This window comes from Nymphaea colorata, chromosome 9 (assembly GCF_008831285.2).
Source record: "Nymphaea colorata isolate Beijing-Zhang1983 chromosome 9, ASM883128v2, whole genome shotgun sequence".
Taxonomy (NCBI): domain Eukaryota; kingdom Viridiplantae; phylum Streptophyta; class Magnoliopsida; order Nymphaeales; family Nymphaeaceae; genus Nymphaea; species Nymphaea colorata.
The window spans coordinates 22795879-22816708 of record NC_045146.1 but is presented as its reverse complement, the minus strand read 5'-3'; the positions used below and the strand labels follow the sequence as shown (position 1 = coordinate 22816708).

The window sequence follows — 20830 nt, the reverse complement described above, 5'->3', positions numbered from 1 at the left end:
AGCTTGGTATTTTATTTTTTGGCAGGTATAAACAAAAAAAAAACATTTTATTGGGTAAAAAATTGCCAAAATATTTTTTTATTGGTTAAATAAAATATCATCTACAAAATATGGGTAAAGGATATATTCATAAAACAAAAGTAATGGCAAAACAACACGCTCAAAATTTGGGAGAAAAAATGCACCTAAATCCAGAAGCTAAATGCAAATTATATGATTGTTATACCTTCGAAAGGCAAGATAGGTCATGTGAAGCATTCAATAGTCTCTTCATAGTACCGTTGTCGATTCAGGTTCTGCAAATCAAATCTAATTCCCAAAGTTTTATTCGAGTGTTTGGAGGTACAAGTTAGGCATATTCCATGCAGGTGCTGTTTTATTGATATCCAAAAGCTAGGTTAGAGGCAATCATGGTTTTGTATCTAAAATCAGATTTATGAAGTGTTTGCATGCCGTTAAAACAGAGTTTAAAGAAAACTCAATTTTAACAAAACCTAATTTTGTAAAAAACATGACCCCTCTAATATTATTCATAAAGTACACATCCAAAACTTGGTTTATATAAAACAACGTTTTTACAAAATTGAGTTAGATAAGAGTGTCACATGAACTTCCTCATGGTATTCTTTTTATTGGGTTTACATCGTCTAATTCATTTTGCATGCACATCAAAGGCTCATTTTTCTAATCAACTAAGCTTTACATCTTATAAAATGGAAAATAACAAAACTCAATTGCTGTTTCATGAATCTAAACAGATTCACAATGCATTGTAACATACTGTTTTATGAATCTATCACAATTTTTAAGATTCTAATGAAACAGTAACAAGTTTTTTTCATTACCAAACGATTTTTAAAAGTTATCCCCCCTGGTATGGCATATCCTCCCCATTATTGATAACCCAAATCTGAAATTAAATAACGAATCCAAAGTTGTTAAATCTGAAAGTCTAAACAGGTCAGGTATGTCATCTGCGAAAGCAAAGTGCATGGGAGTTCGGGTCTACCCAATCTGATAAAGAAATTAACAAAACCCTCTTACTAAATTCGTTTCATTTGTATTATCATTCTTTATCTGGATCCAAAGGGACCCGTTGACGTAGAAAGAGGAGGGGCTTTGCTTTGGCCTGTGCTCTCCCCTTCCCTCTCTCTCTCTCTCTCTGTGTACCTCTTCCTTAATAAACAAGGAAGAGTCCGAGCAAAAAGAGGGAGAGAGGGAGCGGGATTTTCCTATTCGCGCCTTCTTTCACTCTCCCTTTCTTCCCCAATGCATCCATTGGAGATGAAGCAGTAGAAGACGACGTTTGAGAGAGAGAGAGAGAGAGAGAGAGAGAGAGGGAGGAACAAAGGAAGACGATGAGAGGCAGACAGAAGGCGGGGGGAGTGAGCAAGCCGAGGCAGCAGCAGCAGCAGCCGCAGCAGGGTCCCTCCCTTTCTCCCTCCGATGGCGATTTCCTTCTCCAACTGCTTCGCAAGAACGACCGCTCCGCCTCCTCCTCCGACCACCCTCCTTCTCCCCCTTCGTTGCCTTTTCCTCTTGAGTTCGTTGATCCCGCCGTCGCTGCTCTCGGGCCGAGCCATCCTTTAGCTCCGACCTTCCCCCACCACGACCATTTCCAGCAGAAGGCCTTTCTTCCCCACCAATTCCTCTATAGGCCTCCCCCCGTGTCCTCGGCAACCGAGTCCAGGGGTTATGGGGTTGAGAGAGGCGCTGTCAATGGCGGGCCACGGTTCGCCGGAGAGGCGCTAGGGCGCGAGTTCGGCGATGTTCCGACGGGCCCGGATTGGAACGGTGGGCGGCCGCTGAGGTTTGGGACCATAGGCTGCGAAGTCGACCATCAGGGCCCTGTGGAGTTTGGCGGAGCGCATCGGGGTCATTCTGGTTCTGCTGCTGAACGCGGCGATGGCTTCATAGACGATGCCGTTTTGGGGGAAATTGAGTATGGCGGAGGGTTTGGTGGGCATGGTGGCGCTGGTGTGGCTAATCGAGGGCTTCATCGGAAAGGAATGGCGAACTTAGGTGGTGGTGGTGGGAAAGGGGATTTCAAGTATAGTAACACGAATTCCGATGGGGGAATGGCCGGTTCCGGACGGCGGGTTGCGAAGAATGACAGGGGAGAGTGGGAGAGGTCTAAGGAGAGGAAGGAAGTCAATGGGTTGCTCGAGATGAACTTTTTTCGATCCGCGCAGACGAATGCTGTTTCGAGCGTGCAGAACCGAAATGCGGTTACACATCATGTTGAGCACCAGAGCAAGAAATTGGGATCTACTTCATGGAGAAATCATACTGGCTCTCTGGAAGAAGTCAATCAGAATATGGTGGAAAAAGAACAGTCGGGTTTGAGCGCGCGAACCGTTGCTGTTGCCAGCAGGAAGTATAAGGCCGGGGAATCCAGGACAAGTAATGCAGCAAAGACAGTTGAACGAGTGAATGGTGCTGCTGATCCTGATAAAATTGATGATGCAATAAGGTCCGCTGTGCAGGGTGGTCAGGTTCCTGGAAATCATTCAAGTAACCGTCCTGATGGTTATGGTGGTAAGGTAAAACACAGTCGGTTCGTTATTGCCGTCGTTTCCTCCCTCTCCATTATTTTCTTTTTATGATGGCGACCATCTTTGTACATAAGTTTGTTGCTTGCGTCTGTTGTCATGCATACAAGTGGAACGAGGCACGAGTTTGTCACGTTCTACGAAAACTTATATATTAAGGGAAGCAGAGGTAGTCTCTATAGTGGACTGCTGAAATTGGTGATTCTGACTCAACCTTTTGGTTGGCATATGGGAAATTGAGCTCGTCTTTTTCCCTCTAAAAGGAAAAAATTGAGTTAGCTCTTTATATTCATGCTTGTAGTGTTTTGGTGCATGCCAGCCGTTTCTTGTATTTCACAAACGTGTTTTTATAAATTTAAGATTCTAAAGGCTGCTTTTACTTCCTTCCCGAATGTTTAGCCTCTACATATCTCGGATGTTCAATTGCTTGATGGTGATCTTCAGGTCCTACGTACCTCAAATCTTCAACCACAGGACATTGTCGCGTTCTACCCATGACATAAAAGATTGTTAGTTTTATAACATTAAGCGGCCATTATGTATCTGATATTTTTGCTGGTTCCTACAGGGGAAACTACAAGAACCTACAAAGCGGATTCTAAAATGGAAGCGAGAGCTAGTATATAGAAGTGACTTGGAAATCTTTACCCCTTCCTTTCTATCAATATTTGAATCTCTAATACCCGCTGATGAAGAGAAGGCTAAGCAAAAGCAGCTGTTACGAATGCTGGAAAAACTGGTGACCAAAGAATGGCCTAAAGCACAGCTACACCTTTATGGTTCCTGTGCGAATTCATTTGGTTTCTCCAAGAGTGATATTGATGTATGCCTCTCTATTGATGAAGATGAATCGAGCAAGCTGGACATCTTGCTGAGATTAGTGGATATTTTGCTGGCTGGTAACCTTGAAAATGTTCAGGTGACTTGGACTGAGGAATTCCAGAATGTTTCCTTTCTCCCTTCTTTTATTCCTTGATTGGCATGGAATTTGCTTTTGACACAATAAAACTAGAAACAAACTTGATGCAGACTACTATTCGTTCATCTTATAAGAGGAACTGATAGGGTCCCTGATACAGTTTGGCCTTTCCTTTTCGTAATTCCATCCCATTTTTGTAACTGTAGATAATGAGATGTAGGCGAATGTTGTAATATCTTCCTATCTGCATAGTGTCAAGTTCATATGAGTTCATAAAGTTAAGAGTTTCTTTTCAGTTATTCTTTTGTTACTCCCTTCTGGTGGTCTTTAATTTTTACCTGAAATGGAACTGGTTCATGGTTCTCCCTTTAGTATTAGTTGGCTAACAGCCTAACATCTAGAAGTTATTTCATAGGACTGGTTCATGGCCTCACTTCATTGTTAGCTACCTAACAGGTAGTAGGCATTTCATAGGTTGCATCTGTTATAATTCATTTTCATTGTCTGCAGGCTTTAACTCGTGCACGTGTTCCTATTGTGAAGCTTATGGACCCTGTTACAGAAATTTCCTGTGACATCTGTGTAAACAATTCTCTAGCTATTGTTAATACAAAGCTTCTTCATGATTATGCACAAATAGATGTCAGACTACGGCAATTGGCTTTTATAGTCAAACATTGGGCCAAGGCTCGCCAAGTTAATGAAACCTATCGAGGCACCCTCTCCAGTTATGCGTGAGTTGCCATCTCCATGCATTTGTGACAGCAAAAGTCTTCTTCTTGTTATATTGGATATAATACTGGATTCTACATCCGTCAGTCTTTACGGGGTTTTTTTTGTTTTCCCAGATATGTTCTTATGTGCATACACTTTTTGCAAGGCCGGACACCTGCTATTCTTCCTTGTTTGCAGGTTTGTGATATGTCCTTGCTTGTTTTTACTGCTTCCAAGTGGGATTGAAATCTCGTTGTTTGCTGCAAATTTCAGTGATACAAGTGTGAATTTTTTGGTGAAAGTTTTAGATTCTTTTTATTGTATTTCTTCTTCTCATTGTTGTCGTCTCCTAAGAAAATATATTGCATATTACCTGCCATTGATGACCTTTTTCCTGGCTAACCTCAATATAGTTGGGCTAAGTCCATCTTTATGCTTTATTTTATAGTAGCACAATGAACTGTATTCCTGTGGACACTCTTAGGCTGGTTAATGCTTAGTATGGCAAATTTTGTTGCATCATCAGAAGAGCAACTAGGGTCTCTAATTCCCCTTTATTGATTGTTTAGCTCATAATCATCCAGTGGCATATGGAGGGTGAAATCAATTATTTTTCTAAATTTAGAAGACTTTCATATTTTGCAAATTTGCCTTTTTGTTGTCACAGAAAATGACGCCAACCTTTATGGTAACCATTGATGACATTCAATGTGCATACTATGATAGAGTCGAGGAGCTGCAGGATTTTGGGTCACAGAATAAGGAGACAATTAGTCGTCTGTTGCATGAATTCTTTCATTATTGGGCATATATCCATGATTATGCACATTCAGTAATATCTGTTCGGACAGGTGGCATTTTAAGGTGAGTTTTCTGATGCAGCCACTGTTCTTGTTTGTTTACCATTATAAATATCTAATTCTAACCTTTGTCAAACTATCTATCTGAAACAGCTTTCTGATATTTGAATGCTCCTAGCATATGAGGATGTATAGGTTGACACTTGGTGTGGTCTTAGTTAAACATATCTTAAAATTTGATTGGCTTTTTATTAGTAGAGTTGCTTCCATTTGTGTTGGTAAGAGGATTCAGTTTCAGTGGGCCCAGATCTGGATCTAAGTTTAGTACAACTAACTATGAATAGTTACCTTGCATGTGTCTTTGCAGGAATTATTTTGTCTATGAAGTTGAGGTAACCAATACTTGAGCATGTGTGGAATCTGTGGATCTTTTAGTAACGAAAAACTACATATGAATAATTAGTTAAGGTTCATGTGGATATTTTATCCCTTTGAAAGTAAGCTGGTAATCTCTTGCCAAGTCCGTAAAGAAATGATGTGTCAGACTCTGTGGTCTTTAAAGTAGGATAGGTTTTGTGAGTGAAGTACTCCGTTGTTTTGGACTCATTTAGACTTTGTAGTAGGGTGTCAGTGGGTCAGATAGTGGAAGAATCACATTTCTCTGAGTTCGATGAGGTTTGAAAACTTGTAACCTGAATTTGAATAGGTTTAACCCTTTCCATTTCAGGTCGAGGTAGACTTTTAGCTTACAACTGTGTGGATCATTTTGTTCATGGCTTGAGCTATGTTGTTAAAACTTAAAACCACACTTAGGCCTCTAGGCTGTGACTGGTCGGCTAGGATGTATTTGCTAGGCAATCTACTATTTCAGAACACTGCCTGGATTATTTTCTTCAATAGATTTTTTTTTTCTTCTCTTCTTCTTACTTTTTTGCCTTCTGTTGTCTGAGGCAGATTTTTTTTTTTCATTATTTTTCTTCCTCTTATAGTAGTCTGTTTTAACTTTTAATATTGACATGGAAGCTGAGGTTACGTACCATCTTAAGCAAAAGCAAACTAGTAATTTCTGGCTTTTGGGTATAGCAATTAGTTGATATTTTGGAACATAAAGACTTCACACGTTCTATGACATTGCAAGCAGTGATGGGTAAACTTATTCTTTTGCGCCATATAACCTTTAACTGTTCACCTTTATTTACTTGTTCAAAATTTTAATTATGTTATACTGTAATGTTATGGAATGTTTAATGTGCTACTGATAGTTAATATTTTTTGACCACTTGATACACCTAGCCCCACTGAGTCTGGCCAAGATTCTAGGTCAATTCACAATGTAGGCTGGTCTTAGTGCGTTTCGGGTTTGGAATATAAATACACTGGGCAGCCACCAAGCCCTCGTGCATGACTTCGCTTTTAAGGTTTTATTTTTTAAATGCCTGATGGCCTGAGCTAACCATGCAATGCAGGAAGAGAAGGGTGCTGCCATATATCTAGATATTATGTGATATACAAATACACAGTTACACATATGTGGTAGTAATAATTTCTTTGTTCATATGTGTTGTATGTTTTTAATATATTTAAAAAATTCAATAAATGTTCACTGTCTGTGTATGCATTCACACGTGCATATGATAGGTGTACTCTTTGACTAGAATGAGATTGAGGTCTGGTCTTTAGTAGTGCGACCTGTCACCAATTTTGGTTGTGGATGTGATTCAAGATTCTTAGTGTTACTTGAAGTCCATGTTTGAGGCTCACCAAATTGAGATGGAAGAAGTGGTATCCATCCAAATCAAATAGGGCATATTCGGTACTGGGCAAACAACAGGGTCAGACTTGGGTCAGCAGGCATCCGAGTCTCAGGTCAGTGAGTTGGCTTGGTAACTCGTTCTGAGTCAGGTCATAAATACTGTCTGGTGTTCTTTTACTGTCAAAATGAGCAACTTGAACACAATGGGAAATAACAACTAACTTTAATAAAATAACTGCGAATTATGATTAGGCAAGAGCGCAATTCTTATTCACCAACTCATAGAAACTCAAATTCTGTAGCATAATATGATAAAATAGCTGAGATAAAGGAATAATTTCAGCATAATATGAGGCAAATATATGGCGTGAAACTAGGGGATAGAGATTTGCAAGAAACTATAACAGAGCTACAAAGAGAGTGAGAATGCAACTTCTAGGCAGCCTGTGGTCATTGATGGTCGCTAATACTTGCGATGGGCCAAATGAACATGGAATAAGGACAGCAGGAGAGGAAGCTCGTATCTGCTAAACTTGCCTTTTAGATATTAGATATAACCCAGTTCTTAAACATGAACTGGGTAAAAATGTGGTAGCTATCACCAATAAATTAGCATGTTGGGCAGTCCCGAGTTGAGCAAGTCAAATCAGGCGAGTCTGAGCTAGTTTTGCTCTGGTTCAGCTGTAAGTGGGTCAAAAATGGATTATTGACCCACTTGCCAAGCCGGATCAACTCAAACAATTCCAGTCCTCCAGAGTCAACTTGCCAGATTTGCAACAATGGTCTATGCAGCTATGCTTGCTGAAGATGAAGCCTATGACAAGGATGTAAATTGAACTCTTTTAGTATCCGAAAGCAAATTTAATGTTTTGGGCATGCCTACACTCACACTGTCATTGCTTAGAAAGTGAATAATTCTCAATGTGATATATGTGGAGTGTTTTTTTTTGTGTGTGTGTGTGTGTGTGTGAACTAATCCCCTGAGTTGGTTGAGGTATCACTTTGTGATTTTTTTGTGATAAACAGTAAGAACGAGAAGGACTGGACAAGAAGAATTGGAAATGACCGGCATTTAATATGCATTGAGGATCCTTTTGAGGTATCTCATGATCTCGGTAGAGTTGTTGATAAGTACAGCATTAAAATTCTGAGGGATGAATTTCAAAGAGCTGCAGATGTATTGTCTTTTGATCGGAATCCTAGCGTCACTCTTTTTGAACCATTTTCTCCCAGTTGATTTTTTGTTTTGTATAATTGCCTGGTAAGTTACAGGACTTTATTAGTGCATAGTGCATGACGATCAGGCGACCCTGTAAATTTCTATTTGGTTCAAGTAATCTGTAAATAGTGGATGGACATGGTCTAAGTCCGCGTGATTTTGTTTCAAGAGATTAGTGCTTCTACAATATGAAATCTATGAAATGCAAGTTTCATAAATTCGTCGGATTGATGCTTCTGCACCTGTGCATGGTAACTTGCTTTGCAGCACAAAGTCGATGGAAGATATCTGGTGGAAATGCAATGATTTATTCAATTTTGCCATTCCATTTGGATATTCGTATGAAATTGAAGAGTCGGTGGCTCTATCTTGTATTATGCGGAAATGTACGACTTCTGATTCTGAGCCATCTGGTGACTTGTTCGCATGGACTTGTCCAGTCCCTGACTCCCTGGATCGGTGCGAGCTGTTCAGTATTCGGATTGAGGTTGTTCTTTCTTTGGCATTGAGGTTTTTCTTTCTGTGGCTGTATCATATTCAAGCAGAATCTGGTTTCGTATGTACTCAACTGTGCATACCGTGCTCTATGTTGTTCTCGTACATCGCTGGGGTGTGCTTTGTCGGCGCTGTACAGGCCATACCAAGGAATACAAACACGAGCCAGGTCATCTGTAGATGAGTTGACTCTTAATCGTGGTTCTGGATTTTTTTCGTTGGAGGTTCAAGAAGCCCTAGTTCCTTCACCTTGGCAGAAATGATGAGCTACTAAAACAGGTCTTGCTCAATTTTCTCCTCATTTTTCTCTTATCGATTGATCTTATGAACATAAGGTTAACGTTTAAGATGATTCCTTAAGAGTCTAACTTCTAGAGGCTTGGTATCTATTAGGTGTGAGAATGAGAACGAATTATCTTGATCATTAGCCTTTCAAAGATGCTTAGAAAAAACATTTAGAAAAATAAGGATAAAAAATATTTGTCATATAACATTAATAAGTAACAAATTTTTCTCTTTAACTTTTTCTCAATCATTCATCTTGGAAAAATCAGAAGTCAAGATGCTTCCTTAGCGGTCTCATATACAGAGGTGAGCCTTGGGTTTTCAGAGCTAGTAACTACGGGTACCTATCCGGTACCCAGTCAGACCAGAGCCGAAGCCATAAATTTGGGCATTAGGATGGCTTGATAACTTATTTATAATAACAAATTGTATTTTTATAATATTATATTATATGTATTGTTCATTATAATTGGGCCAGGCTCGACCCCAGGCTGTAGGCTATAAGATTGGGCCTAGGCTGCAATCGGAGGCTGTGGCATGGCATGAGTCCAACTTCTTATTGACCTTGTGTTGGCTTGATGCCCAATTCTAAGAGAGAGAGAGAGAGAGAATTAGTGGGTACAAGTCTTGTAAGGAATCATCTTGACTATTGATTTTTACAAAATGAATATTTAAGAGAACATGAAAAGACTAAAGGTTGTTAAATAATGCTATTTAACTAAAATATAAGCTGATTCTTTCTCAGCCATATATTTTTGAAAAATCAATTGCTAAGATGATTACTTACTGGTTTAAAAGAATTGAGGCCTGTACAATCCTTGATCGTAAAAGGGCTTTGAGATTGAGCTTACGATACCGCTTGGATTTTGGCGAGTAATTTTCATTAAACCAACCCGTCAATCATATCTGTAAGGTTCATACTAGGAGAAGAACAAAAAAAGAAAAAAAAAATATCTTGTACGCGCGCGGGTGCTGCAGAAACAGAGCCCCGTGCGAGACCCTATGCTTCCCAATCGTTGTAGTCTTAGATTTTAGGAGTATATCAAGGGATTTTGTATATAATCAGCAGGAGCTTGTAAACCCAATTATATGTTCAGTACAAGCAAAAGTTTTGAATTTTCAGTCAGTCAGCATCGTAAATTCAGAAACTCCTCAGAAGGCAGAGTGCTTGATTTCACCAAGGTGAGATCCTAACATCTAAGCTGATAATACGCAAAACGAAAAGATACAGACAGAATACATCAAAGAGATAAGACGAATTGCCTTCATGAAAATGCTCGAAAGACAAAACCTTTGAACGCCAGAGGAAGATATTCTCGCTTCTCAGAGGTGCATCCTCTCGTCCGCTACAAATTTCATCCTCCGCTTTTCTCAGTTCCACGCTCCCCAGTAGGCCTCCCAAGCGCGTGCATGTAGATATAGAGCGCGAGACATACAGAGTGATTCTCTAATGTAATATGCTTATCTACGTCTCTGCTTCTCTGTGCCACGTTCCCCGCCTTAGCCTGCTCACTCCTTCCATCCCCGATGCCTCCTCCCCCTCCTCCTCCTCTTCGACCACCAGCTCTACCACCGTGGTGTTCCCTCGTCCCATCATCCAGAAAGTGCCTCTCTTCATCAGATCCAAGCCGAAGCAGGATTTTGATGTCATCCAGGACCTCCTTCAGTCGTCGCCAGCAAGGGCCCGACCTCCAAAACCTGCCTCTCCACCGTCCTCCACCTCTCCCACGACCCTTGAGCGAGAGGCTCTCCTCGTCGTGGGCTCCCCAGATTTCTCCCTGAGGCAGAGGGAGGAAACCATGAATTCCCTCCTCGACTTGCTCGAGCACAAGGGGGTCACCACCGCCTACGCCTTCGAGTTCATCAGGCACGCCGGGGATGTCATCAACGAGCTAATTGTCGATGCTCGGTGCTCCGGGAAAGGTGATTCCGATGTTGGTGGGTGTCATTCCGATGATATTGTTAAAGATGATGGCGTTGCTTCGAGTATTCATGCTGATGACGAGGACGGGAGCGTGGGAAAGGAAATGAGTTCAATGAATACTGGTTTTTCTGGCGAAATTGTGATGGACGGTAACTTGGCTAGAACTACTAATGTGGATGAAGAAGCTGGTGATGAAAATAAGTCAGTGGGTTCAGTCCTTTTTGAGAGAAAGCCTTGTTTTAGGCAGGAAAGGTCAAAAGGAATAGTTGGAAATTCGCCATTTGCAACGCGAGTTTATAAATGTGCAGAAAGAAGGGGTTTAGCTAGACTGGTACTCTACTTTGAGGTTCTTAGCATGAAGGCATGTCATATTCCTTCGATCCTTCCGCTCACCGGAGGACGAATTGATGTTGTTCTTGCTAGAGTCGAGTTCTTGAGGAGCATAGGAATCGGGTCTTCCCGCATTCCAATGGTACTTGCAACTTGGCCGCAGATTCTTAGATATGAATGCGATTCTCTGGCATCGGTTGTGGAATACCTGAAGGGGTTTGTGGGGCTTTCAAACAAGGAATTCGTGAGGATAATTGTTAAACACCCGAACATTCTAGGACACAGTGTGAAGGAGATTGATCAAAATGTCAACTTCATCAGGGAGATAGGATTGTCTTCGAAGGAGGTCAAGACTTTCTTCATTCGTGAACCACAGTTGCTAATCCATGATTTGAAAAGTAAATTAGGAAACCTTGTTGGTTACTTCACCAGTGTTGGGGTGCAGCAGCAACATATCGGCCGTGTTTTGCTTCAGAGGCCAGCTTTACTCAGTAGCGATCTGGAAAAGAATGTAGTTCCGGTGGTGAACTATTTGAAGAGCCTGCGTGCAAGTCCAGATGACATTGACAAAATAGTGTCATCGTTTCCTGGTGTCTTTTTCTATGACCTTGAAAAGGTGAATTTGATTATTGCTTATATACATGTATTTGCAGATGATCGCGGCTTTCATTTATAGTCTTTTTTTTTTTTACCTTGTTAGATTGCTGGCGGCTGGACCTTCGGTTTGCGAGTCCCAAAAACATTAGTTGCAGAGTTTTTTCTTCCCAGTTCTGTATTTGTTGTTTTAGCTGGACAAGTTTACCCTGCTTTTGAGCAGAAATTGCCTTCTCAACCAAGTGAGGGAGAAGTTTTCGCCTGAAACCATCCATTTATCCCGGTTCACCTTAAAAATGGAGGCACAATTGACCCCTTAAGATGAGAGGGCCAATTGCACCCTCAAAATGGAGATGCCATTAAGGTGAACTTTGTGGAAGACAGGTTTCAAATGTAATTAGACACCCTCATACATGCATGCACAAACTCACTCTGATAGTGTCGGTCAAAGGAAACTCATGTAGGAAAAATAGATTAATGAGATCATTTTTGTGCTGGGAATTTGTAAAATCGTTGAGAGAGAACATACTGATGTTTACAAAATGCATAAATGTAGGATGACTGGATATAGAACGCCAGTTAAAATAGTTTATGTAGTTTTGCTTCCCTTTTCATGGGGCTTTTTACTTTCTTCTTCTTTGGAATTTCTTCCCTGTACTCTTTTCACTATAATTTACATTTTACCATTTAAATGTACTTCAAGTTTTCGCCTTTCAGGTGTCCCTTCAAATTTCCTTTTCCTTCATCGTATGTGTTTTTTCTTCTAACTTTTGATTGCTGGACTGCCGATTACTTGTATATTTTGAAGTAAGAAGTACAAGGTCTCCCAACCTCTTGCCAAATAAAAGCAATTTCTTTACATATATTAATCTTATATTTGTAGCTGTTTCTAATGAGTAATGATCGTATGATGGCATTGGGTTCTGACTGGCTATGGCGATGACACAGGATTTTAAAGCTACAGTTTCCCAGCTGGAAAATGCAGGTGTGAAGCCCAGTGTTATGGGCAAACTTTTCAGGAAGCATCCACATCTGTTGAAAAGTAGGATGAACTTCGGTCCAAAGTTAAAATTCCTGTTGGAGCTTGGACTCAAGAATGTGGATCTTGGTCGAGTGAGTTGCCTAATCTGTAACACAGAATTCGTGTTTGCTTGAAATCAACTCAACATCTTAGACTTTAAGGTTTATAAAACACATCTGACTGTCAGTTGTTATTCTTCTATTTCTCTCTCTCTCTCGCACCCTTTTCACAGGCTAATTTTCATCAGTTGTATTATGTTGGAACTTGCTGAGACAGTCATGTATTGTCCAGACAGAAATCCATCACCTCCAGTGATTGAGTTGCTTGGATTTCAGGTCATATTCAATGCCCCACAGCTGCTCAGCCTAAACATCGAAGAAAAGATACTTCCTACAGTGAAATTTTTAGAAACAATTGGCGTAAAGGGAGCATTACTGCGAAAGGTATTGTGGCTACTAAGTATTTACTTATTGTAGGATGGATTAACTTGTGCAGGATTTCAAATTTAAGATTTTGGTTTGTCTGAACTCTGAAGATTCTGGACATTGGACAACCACCTCCGGTGTTTTGTTTTGTGATGTTGTAGCTATTGAGGCTCAAGCCGATGGTTTTGGCTTATAGCATGGAAACAAAGTTGCAGCCAAATATCAAGTTCCTTCATGATCTGGGCATTGAACATGTTCGACTAGGCAGGTGAATTGTGTGATTTGACATTTGTTTGAGATTCTGGATAGGCTTCTAGTAGTAAAAATTGTTTATCTTATCTGAAGTCCTTAAGCAAAATCCTAGTGGCCTTGTTGAGGCCTTAAGGGTGTCGCCTCATTTCAAGCACAAGGCGTGCCCAAGAAATGGTTGTCGTTAGACAGTAATTACTGCAGCAATTTTTCACGAAGGTCTTATTTATCCAGCGAGGCCTGCCGTACTTATCATTCTCTGGATAACTAAAACTGACCTTTTTCTCGTAGGCTTGTGGCTCGACACCCTCAGTTGCTGACCTTGAGTGTTGAAAAGAACTTGGAGCCCACTGTTAGATATCTTCTGAACTTAGGCTTCACACAGTAAGTATCATAATTTTGCCCAACATTGCACGTTATCTGCAGAGTGAAACTTGTTTACAGCACAATGGTGCTTCATCATCTGAAGCTGTAAATTGTGCTGCCTCCTGCATTCGTTGTATCAGTATGGAGCCGATGACAATTTTTTGCATGCTCTTAAGACTTCTGATGAGGACCGTAGCTTGCCTTGTATGCTGGGCTTTATCATGTAGGAAGGTGCATCTGAGGATCTCTTGGTTGGCCTCTAGGAGATCGTTGCCATTACTATTATTATCACATCTGTAGTTAAGAATCTAGTTATACGTCTCTTTTCGGCAGGATTGTTGTTTATTTAACAATATCTGTTTCTTTTCTAGATATGAAGTTATGGAGATGGTGCTGAGGCTTCCGTCCTTGCTTGGTTTCAGCATCTCAGATGTTTTAGAACCAAAATACAATTATGCCACACTTGTCATGGGAAGGTCTCCTCAGGAGCTGGTGAGGTTTCCTCAGTTCTTCAGTTACAGTCTAGAAGGAAGAATTGTTCCTCGCCATGTTAGCCTGGGCAACATAAGTTGTAGGTATTCTTTGAGTACCATATATGGCTGTAAAGATTCTGACTTCAATTTAAAACTCTCCAAGTGGAAAACAACTAGTGATTGCTAGATATAGAATTCCTTTTATACATCATATCTTTTCTCCGTGCTTACTCTTATATTCGATTGCAAAGGCTTTAAGATGTCCTACCTGTCACAATCCATTTTGGCGATGCTAAGACGATGTTTAGAGTAGGGGTGAACACAAGCCGAGTTGAGCCCGAGTTCAGTCAGCTCGAGCTCGACCCGTCTCGAGCTCGAGAATAGCTCGACGGAAGCAGCTCGAGCTCGACTGGGTAGATACAGAGCTCGACTCGGTTATGGCTTGACAAACTCGTTTGAATATAATTGATATTCATCGTTACGTGTTGAGCTCGAGCTTGATTAAAGCTCGACAAACTCGTTTGAATAGAATTGATATTTGTCGTTACTTGTTGAGCTCGAGCTCCACTCATTAAGGCTCGACAAACTCGTAAACTCATTTCAATATATCGACTTGATTAAAGCTTGACAAACTCGATTAAGGCTTGAGTTCGACTCACCAGTTACGTGTTGAGCTCGAACTCAACTCGATTATTTGAACGAGTCGACTCATGAACTCGAGCTCGACTCCTTAAGCTGCTCGAACTTGTTCACGAGCCGATCTTTAATGAGTTGTAGCTTTGTTCACCCCTAATTTAGAACCAGAACAATATATCTGCATCGGGTGTCAGGACGACATTGTTCATGTCAAGAATCTCGACTCAGCAGTTACGTGTTGAGCTAGAACTCAACTCGATTATTTGAATGAGTCGACTCATGAACTCGAGCTCGACTCGTTAAGCTGCTCAAACTTGTTCACAAGCTGAGCTTTAATGAGTCATAGCTCGATTGTTGTTCACCCCTAGTTTAGAACCAGAACAATTTATCTGCATCGGGTGTAAGGACGACATTGTTCATATCAAGAATCTCCTATCGTACATTATGCTCCATCTCAAGGCCATTACCTTGTATCTTCTCTTGGACAAGACTCCTCACCAACCTCGTCAACCTTGCACCCTTGGCCGATGTTGGTCGAAACCGAGTTCTTGCGCAACTCAGACAGCATCTCCTTACTAGCAGTGTGTTTTATCAAACTGCAGGCTAAAACGAGAACGTTACTTGCAGCAGCAAGACTGCCCACATTTTGAAAACTTGTGAATGGCATCAATGCTTTCTTGGTTCTTGAAGGGTATGATAATATTGCTCAAATTGGTAGTCGGAGCGAACCTGATCTGACGATATTGCTGGTGGCCTCGTCTGTCTAATTTCTTTGCTCGACGACAAGCCCTTCAACAAGAAAAACCTCAGCCGGTGAGCCCCAGGCCACCAAGCCCTACGAGAACAACCCTATAAGAAATCTAAGGCAATAAAGTGGCAAAGGTTGGAACTTCATCAAGGTTCTTCAAATTGTGACCATTCTATTGAATTTACAAAGTGAATTTATAAGATTTGAAAGATCCCAGTGCTTTTCAAACTGATTGAGAACATAACTAGAATGGACGAACATTGCCACCGGGTTGTTGCTTAAAGGCAAGCAAAGTTTCCAGAGCCCCGTCTACAGTAAAGTCCCGCTACACTATTGATTGAAGAAACAAAGGCGGGACTTACTCATCAGTCGACCACAGAAGAAAGTGGTTTGTTCTCAAAGAAGGCTATCAGATTGGCAACAACGTGATCGCACATGGCCTCCATAGATTCTTCGGACAGGACGGCCGCGTGCGGGGATAACACGACATTATCCAGGCGGAGAAGCTCCAGAGGCACGTCCGGTTCGTTCTCAAACACGTCCAGGCCCGCGCCGCCGACCTCTCTTTCTACCAGGCTCCTCACCAGTTCTTTCTCGTCAACCAGAGCCCCTCGGCCTACGTTGATCACCACTCCCTTCCTCCCCAGTGCAGAGAGCACCTCCTTGTCCACAATGTGGTGGGTCTCTTCAGTTAATGCACAGGTCAACACAATGGCATCAGCTTCAGCAGCTAGATCGAGCACGTTGGCAAAGTATGTGAATGGCACCAGCGGCTTCTTGGTTGTCGAAGTGTATGATATGATGCAGCCAAATGCCTCTAGCCTCCTCGCAATCGCTGATCCAATTCTTCCCAGACCAACTATGCCCACTCGCTTTCCTCCTACCTGTTACAGTGATTAATTTGTAACCAGTTAATTACCACTCAAATCAAAGACTGTTCTTGTAATTACCCATGCTTAGAAGATGAGACCAAGTGAAACTTAACAATGAAAAGGAAAACCTTGCAAAAAAAATAATGTCAAGAAGATGCTCAATTGGATACTCTGATGAACATCTTCATTCACCACCTAATATATTGGAGAGTGAATGAGCATATTCTCTATAGTGATTACACGGTTGATTCTCTATAGTGATTACGCGGTTGATTCTCTATAGTGATTACACGGTTGCTACTCAAACAAACCAATCAAATGCCCAGTGAAATCTATGGTAGTCTTACTTGGATTTTTCCTAACAGGTGGTAGAGTGTATAAACATCCATTCATCAAATGAATGAAATAGAGTGAGGCTCTGTTTTCACTAGCCTTCAACTTTTCATACTCTGTTTTTGTTACACTCTGTCTACATTCAACAACTTCGAACTTCAGACATTCTACCCCACATAACAGAGGAACCGTTGCGAGTGCGAAAACTTTTTCAGTCAATTATATTTTTTGGGACATGGATGGGTTTGAACCTTTTACCCAAGTTCTGCTGGCGAAGCATAATATTCACAACCATTTCTTAGCAAAATAGCTGTGTGATTTTGTTTTTCTTGGAAAAAGGAACCAGAAAGTCTCAATCAAATTTCATAAACAATTGACGCAGGATGCAAACTCTGGTTTGTGTTTCAGAGGGCGGAAGGACAAAGGAAGGAGAGAGGTTACCCTGCAAGCAAGAAGGGGTTCGGCTTTTGGGATGCGTTGGCGGAGGAGCCGCTCGGAGGCGGACACACGGCGGAGGAGGTCGAGGAGGAGGCCGACGGCATAATCAGCGACTTCGTCGGTGTAGGAGTTGCCAACGGTGGCAACCAAGATTCCCCTGCTTCGGCAAGCGGGAAGATCTACATGATTGTGGCCGCTGCTGGTGAGTAGGATGAGGCCGAGGGAGGGGAGGTGTTGCAGGAGGGCTTCCCCTATAGGAGAGAGGCCTGGGACAACCAACGCCCTTACGGCACCGCCATGAGAAGCCAGAAAGGCGTCGAGAGTGAGGTGGGACTCCCATGGCTTGAGGACGCAGAAGCCGTGCGACTCGAGGAGGCCAGCAATGTCCTTGAAAGGGGAACGACGGAGTAAGAGGACCGTCCGCCGCTCCTCCATCACTCGGCCGTCCCTTGTTGCAGAAACACAACTCATCCCATTGTAGTACGACAACTTAATTACTGCCCCTTACAATAACATTACAAAATGATGGGCCCCATAGTATATGATAAAGACAAGACCCACTTGCATTATGTTACGTTACTATATTCAACAACATTATAAAGATGACGAGCCCGAACACTTGATAAGAGCCAGTTGCACATTTTTGTTAGATCTGTGGAATCTCTCTCCTTAGCAGTTGGGCCTTATTTGTACTGAATGGACACTTCGTGACATATTCCGTGGAGACTAGTTTTGTATTTAATACAATTAAATATGTGTGTGTGTATGTATATATATATATATATAATCTATTTATTTTTATGAAGTAATGGAACCAATTAAACTAAGTATTACATCTTTAAACAAAATTAAAGGAGTGGTTGAGTAGAGTGTTAAGACTATTAAAAATAATAAATGAGATATTAAATAAGGGAGGGAAAAGCAAAAAAAATCACTCTTTTTGTTTTTAGTAACAGCAAATTTGAATGAGAGTTTTGGGGCCATCAAAAAAATACAACATTTTAGTCTTCTACTTGTTATGTTTCATTTTCTTGCTGCATCCCTGGTTGAAGTCTAAGTTGAGTCATTCTCCTATCATCTTAGCCATGGAGTGTTAGAAAATAAAGCTAGTGGGCTGCTGATTTAGATTCAAGTCATCTCTGTTCGAGTAAGTGCCCTACTTAGTTTGGGTTGGCAATCGTGATCATCTATGTTGTGTAGTGCAAGGAAGAAGAAGGAACTCATTATTCATAATCAGTAGGATTGCTTTTGTCTATAAATTTCTCAAGTAGGTATTGAGAAACAAAACCAGACCCATGGGCATCTATATAGTTTTAAATAACTATGTTTTCATCTAATTGTAAATATATACCCATATATATGTCACAAGGGTGTAGAGAGAGAGAGAGAGAGCTAGTGCAGCAACTATTATAAACTAGAGCGTAGGTGGATTGCACTTGAAGTACAAAAATCCATAGACAGATTGAGTGAGCAGACCTTACATTTTTCAGGTATGAAGGTTTGATTCTTTTTTCAGGTATGAATGGCTTCATTGTGTAAATACTGAAGCTTCAACAAAATAAGAGATCTTGGTTTACAAAAGTCTGCCCATATAGACAACGGGTTTTTTTAAATGATGAAGTTGACACAGAGATCAGATTCATGCATACCACATTGCTCCGATGAAAACCACATTGTTATATTTGTAAGCACTTGTGGATTTGATTATGAAAACTTAACTTTTTAACTAAACAAACTTTATTTAAAGTATGTTTTTAAAAAGAATACATATGAATTACAGAACACATCTACAAGCTGAGAGTGGATAAGAAACACCATTTATCATGCTTTTTACCACGACCAGACCGAAGCTTCAGGACTAATAAGCAAAGCTGCAATCAACAAAAACAATCTATGTCAAGCGAATTTATATTTTTTGTTGTTACAATACAGCTTGAGTTATGTCATGTGAAGCCCCTAAATTGAAGAAACAAAACCAGACTCCTCATGGAACCACACAAGAGAGTGGTTTGTTCTCAAAGAATGCTATCAGATTGGCAACAATGAGATTACACATCTTGTGCCGAGCTCCGTCGGAATGCACAGCTGCATGCGGCGACAACACAACATTGTCCAGCCGGAAAAGCTCCATTGGTGCATTGGGCTCGTCTTCGAACACGTCGAGGCCGGCACCACCAATCTCTCCTGCCACCAATCTGCTCACCAACTCTTTCTCATCAACTAGAGGCCCTCGGCCTATGTTGATCACCACCCCCTTCCTGCCCAATGCAGAGAGCACCTCCTTGTCAACAATGTGGTGGGTCTCTTCAGTTAATGCACAGGCCAACACAAGCGCATCAACTTCGGCAGCTAGATCAAGCACATTGGGGAAGAATGTGAATGGCACCAGTGGCTTCTTGGCTCTGGAAGTGTATGAAATGATGCAGCCAAATGCCTCTAGTCTCCTTGCAATTGCTGACCCGATTCTTCCTAATCCCACTATTCCAATGCGCTTCCCCCCAACCTGCAATGTGATGTTGATTTAAACATATCCCCTTGGGAAGTTTTGGAGTTGCTTTAAAAAAACCTAATTATATAAATAAGATGTGCATGGTTGATTTGATCGAGATTCACCTTGTTTCCAAAAATCTTGTGTGTTAATGAGATTTTATAATGCTTCAAAGATTAATGTTGTCATAAACATATCACAATTGGGGTTCCAATGATTCACACATTATATGATATCGTTAAAAACGTTGCTTGGTTCCTGAAAATGCTTACCCTGCAAGCCAGAGGGACGTCGCCGCGAACGCCACGCCGGAGGAGCCGTTCGGAGGCGGAGATGCGGCGGAGGACGTCCAACAGGAGCCCGACTGCATAATCGGCGGCGTCTTCGGTATAGAAGTCGCCGGAGTTGGCGACGATGATGCCCCTGCTCCGGCAAGTGGGGAGATCGATATGGTCGAGACCGATGCTGGTGGTGACGACGACCCCCAGGGAGGGGAGTTTCTGCAAGAGGGCGCTGTCGATGGGGACGAGGCCGTAGACGAGGACGGCGCGGACGCCGCCGCAGTGGGAGGACAGGAAGGCGTCGAGCGTTAGATGGGACTCCCATGGCTTCAGCACCTGGAGGCCATGGGACTCAAGTGCATCGGTTAGGGCTTTGAAGGGGTAGCGGCGGAGGAAGAGAACCGTCCGCTGCTGCTCCATCCCTCTGCCGCCAGTCGTCTCAGTGATCCGAGCTCTACTGTTTCGACTGAAGCGATTGCACTTGCGCTTCGCAGAGTGGGGAGCAGGTCCACGGAAGCAAATGAAAGGCCCTCAGAATCTACCAACGATAAATTGCCTCGTACTATAAGCAAGCATTTTGCGCATGGATCTCTTTAACCTTTTCTGTGAAGAAAAAAAACAAGCCGTGTTTTGTTTTTTTTCCCTTTGTTGGAGGTTTATGCTCAGAAGCTTCCCATCGTTTACCAAGCATTATTGTGCGTGAGCTCATCCTTGGCAAAATTCGTTGTCCCCTTTAACCTTTAAGTTGCACATGAGCCATTGACAGGGGGCAAGTGAAAATATAGGCATGGACAAGAAAGTTTTAATCGAGAAAATTCTTGTTTTCTTCGTGCGACGTGAGAAAAGAAAAAAAGAAGGGGAAACTTCAAAGACTAAAGTAGCAGATAGCACAAAGAAGAGACTGTGCAAACGAAC

The 20830-nt window shown here is 41.7% G+C and overlaps 3 protein-coding genes across 4 annotated transcripts; 2 read left to right on the top strand and 1 right to left on the bottom strand.

Moving 5' to 3' along the window:
• Positions 1 to 1117: 1117 nt before the first annotated feature.
• Positions 1118 to 8175, top strand: LOC116260374 (UTP:RNA uridylyltransferase 1). The gene is made up of 6 exons (XM_031638677.2): positions 1118 to 2543; positions 3121 to 3471; positions 3982 to 4205; positions 4320 to 4383; positions 4853 to 5049; positions 7765 to 8175. The coding sequence occupies exons 1-6, from the start codon at positions 1359 to 1361 to the stop codon at positions 7973 to 7975; spliced, it is 2232 nt and encodes a 743-aa protein (XP_031494537.1). The 5' UTR covers positions 1118 to 1358; the 3' UTR covers positions 7976 to 8175.
• Positions 8176 to 9892: 1717 nt separating this feature from the next.
• LOC116261536 (transcription termination factor MTERF2, chloroplastic-like) lies at positions 9893 to 14355 on the top strand. Of its 2 annotated transcripts, none has more exons than XM_031640341.2 (6): positions 9893 to 11607; positions 12534 to 12698; positions 12942 to 13049; positions 13193 to 13299; positions 13572 to 13664; positions 14018 to 14355. In XM_031640341.2, the coding sequence occupies exons 1-6, from the start codon at positions 10195 to 10197 to the stop codon at positions 14304 to 14306; spliced, it is 2175 nt and encodes a 724-aa protein (XP_031496201.1). In that variant the 5' UTR covers positions 9893 to 10194; the 3' UTR covers positions 14307 to 14355. The 2 variants fall into 2 exon arrangements, 1 of the variants encoding a protein (XP_031496201.1); XR_004174304.2 differs by having other exon boundaries at positions 9900 to 11607; positions 13193 to 13295; positions 14018 to 14158.
• Positions 14356 to 15655: 1300 nt separating this feature from the next.
• Positions 15656 to 20497, bottom strand: LOC116260692 (uncharacterized). The gene is made up of 5 exons (XM_031639130.2): positions 19907 to 20497; positions 19140 to 19649; positions 18981 to 19017; positions 17150 to 17649; positions 15656 to 16387 (listed from the first exon to the last, which is right to left on the bottom strand). Exons 1-5 carry the CDS (start codon positions 20333 to 20335, stop codon positions 15869 to 15871), a joined length of 1995 nt encoding a protein of 664 aa, XP_031494990.1. The 5' UTR covers positions 20336 to 20497; the 3' UTR covers positions 15656 to 15868.
• Positions 20498 to 20830: the final 333 nt, after the last annotated feature.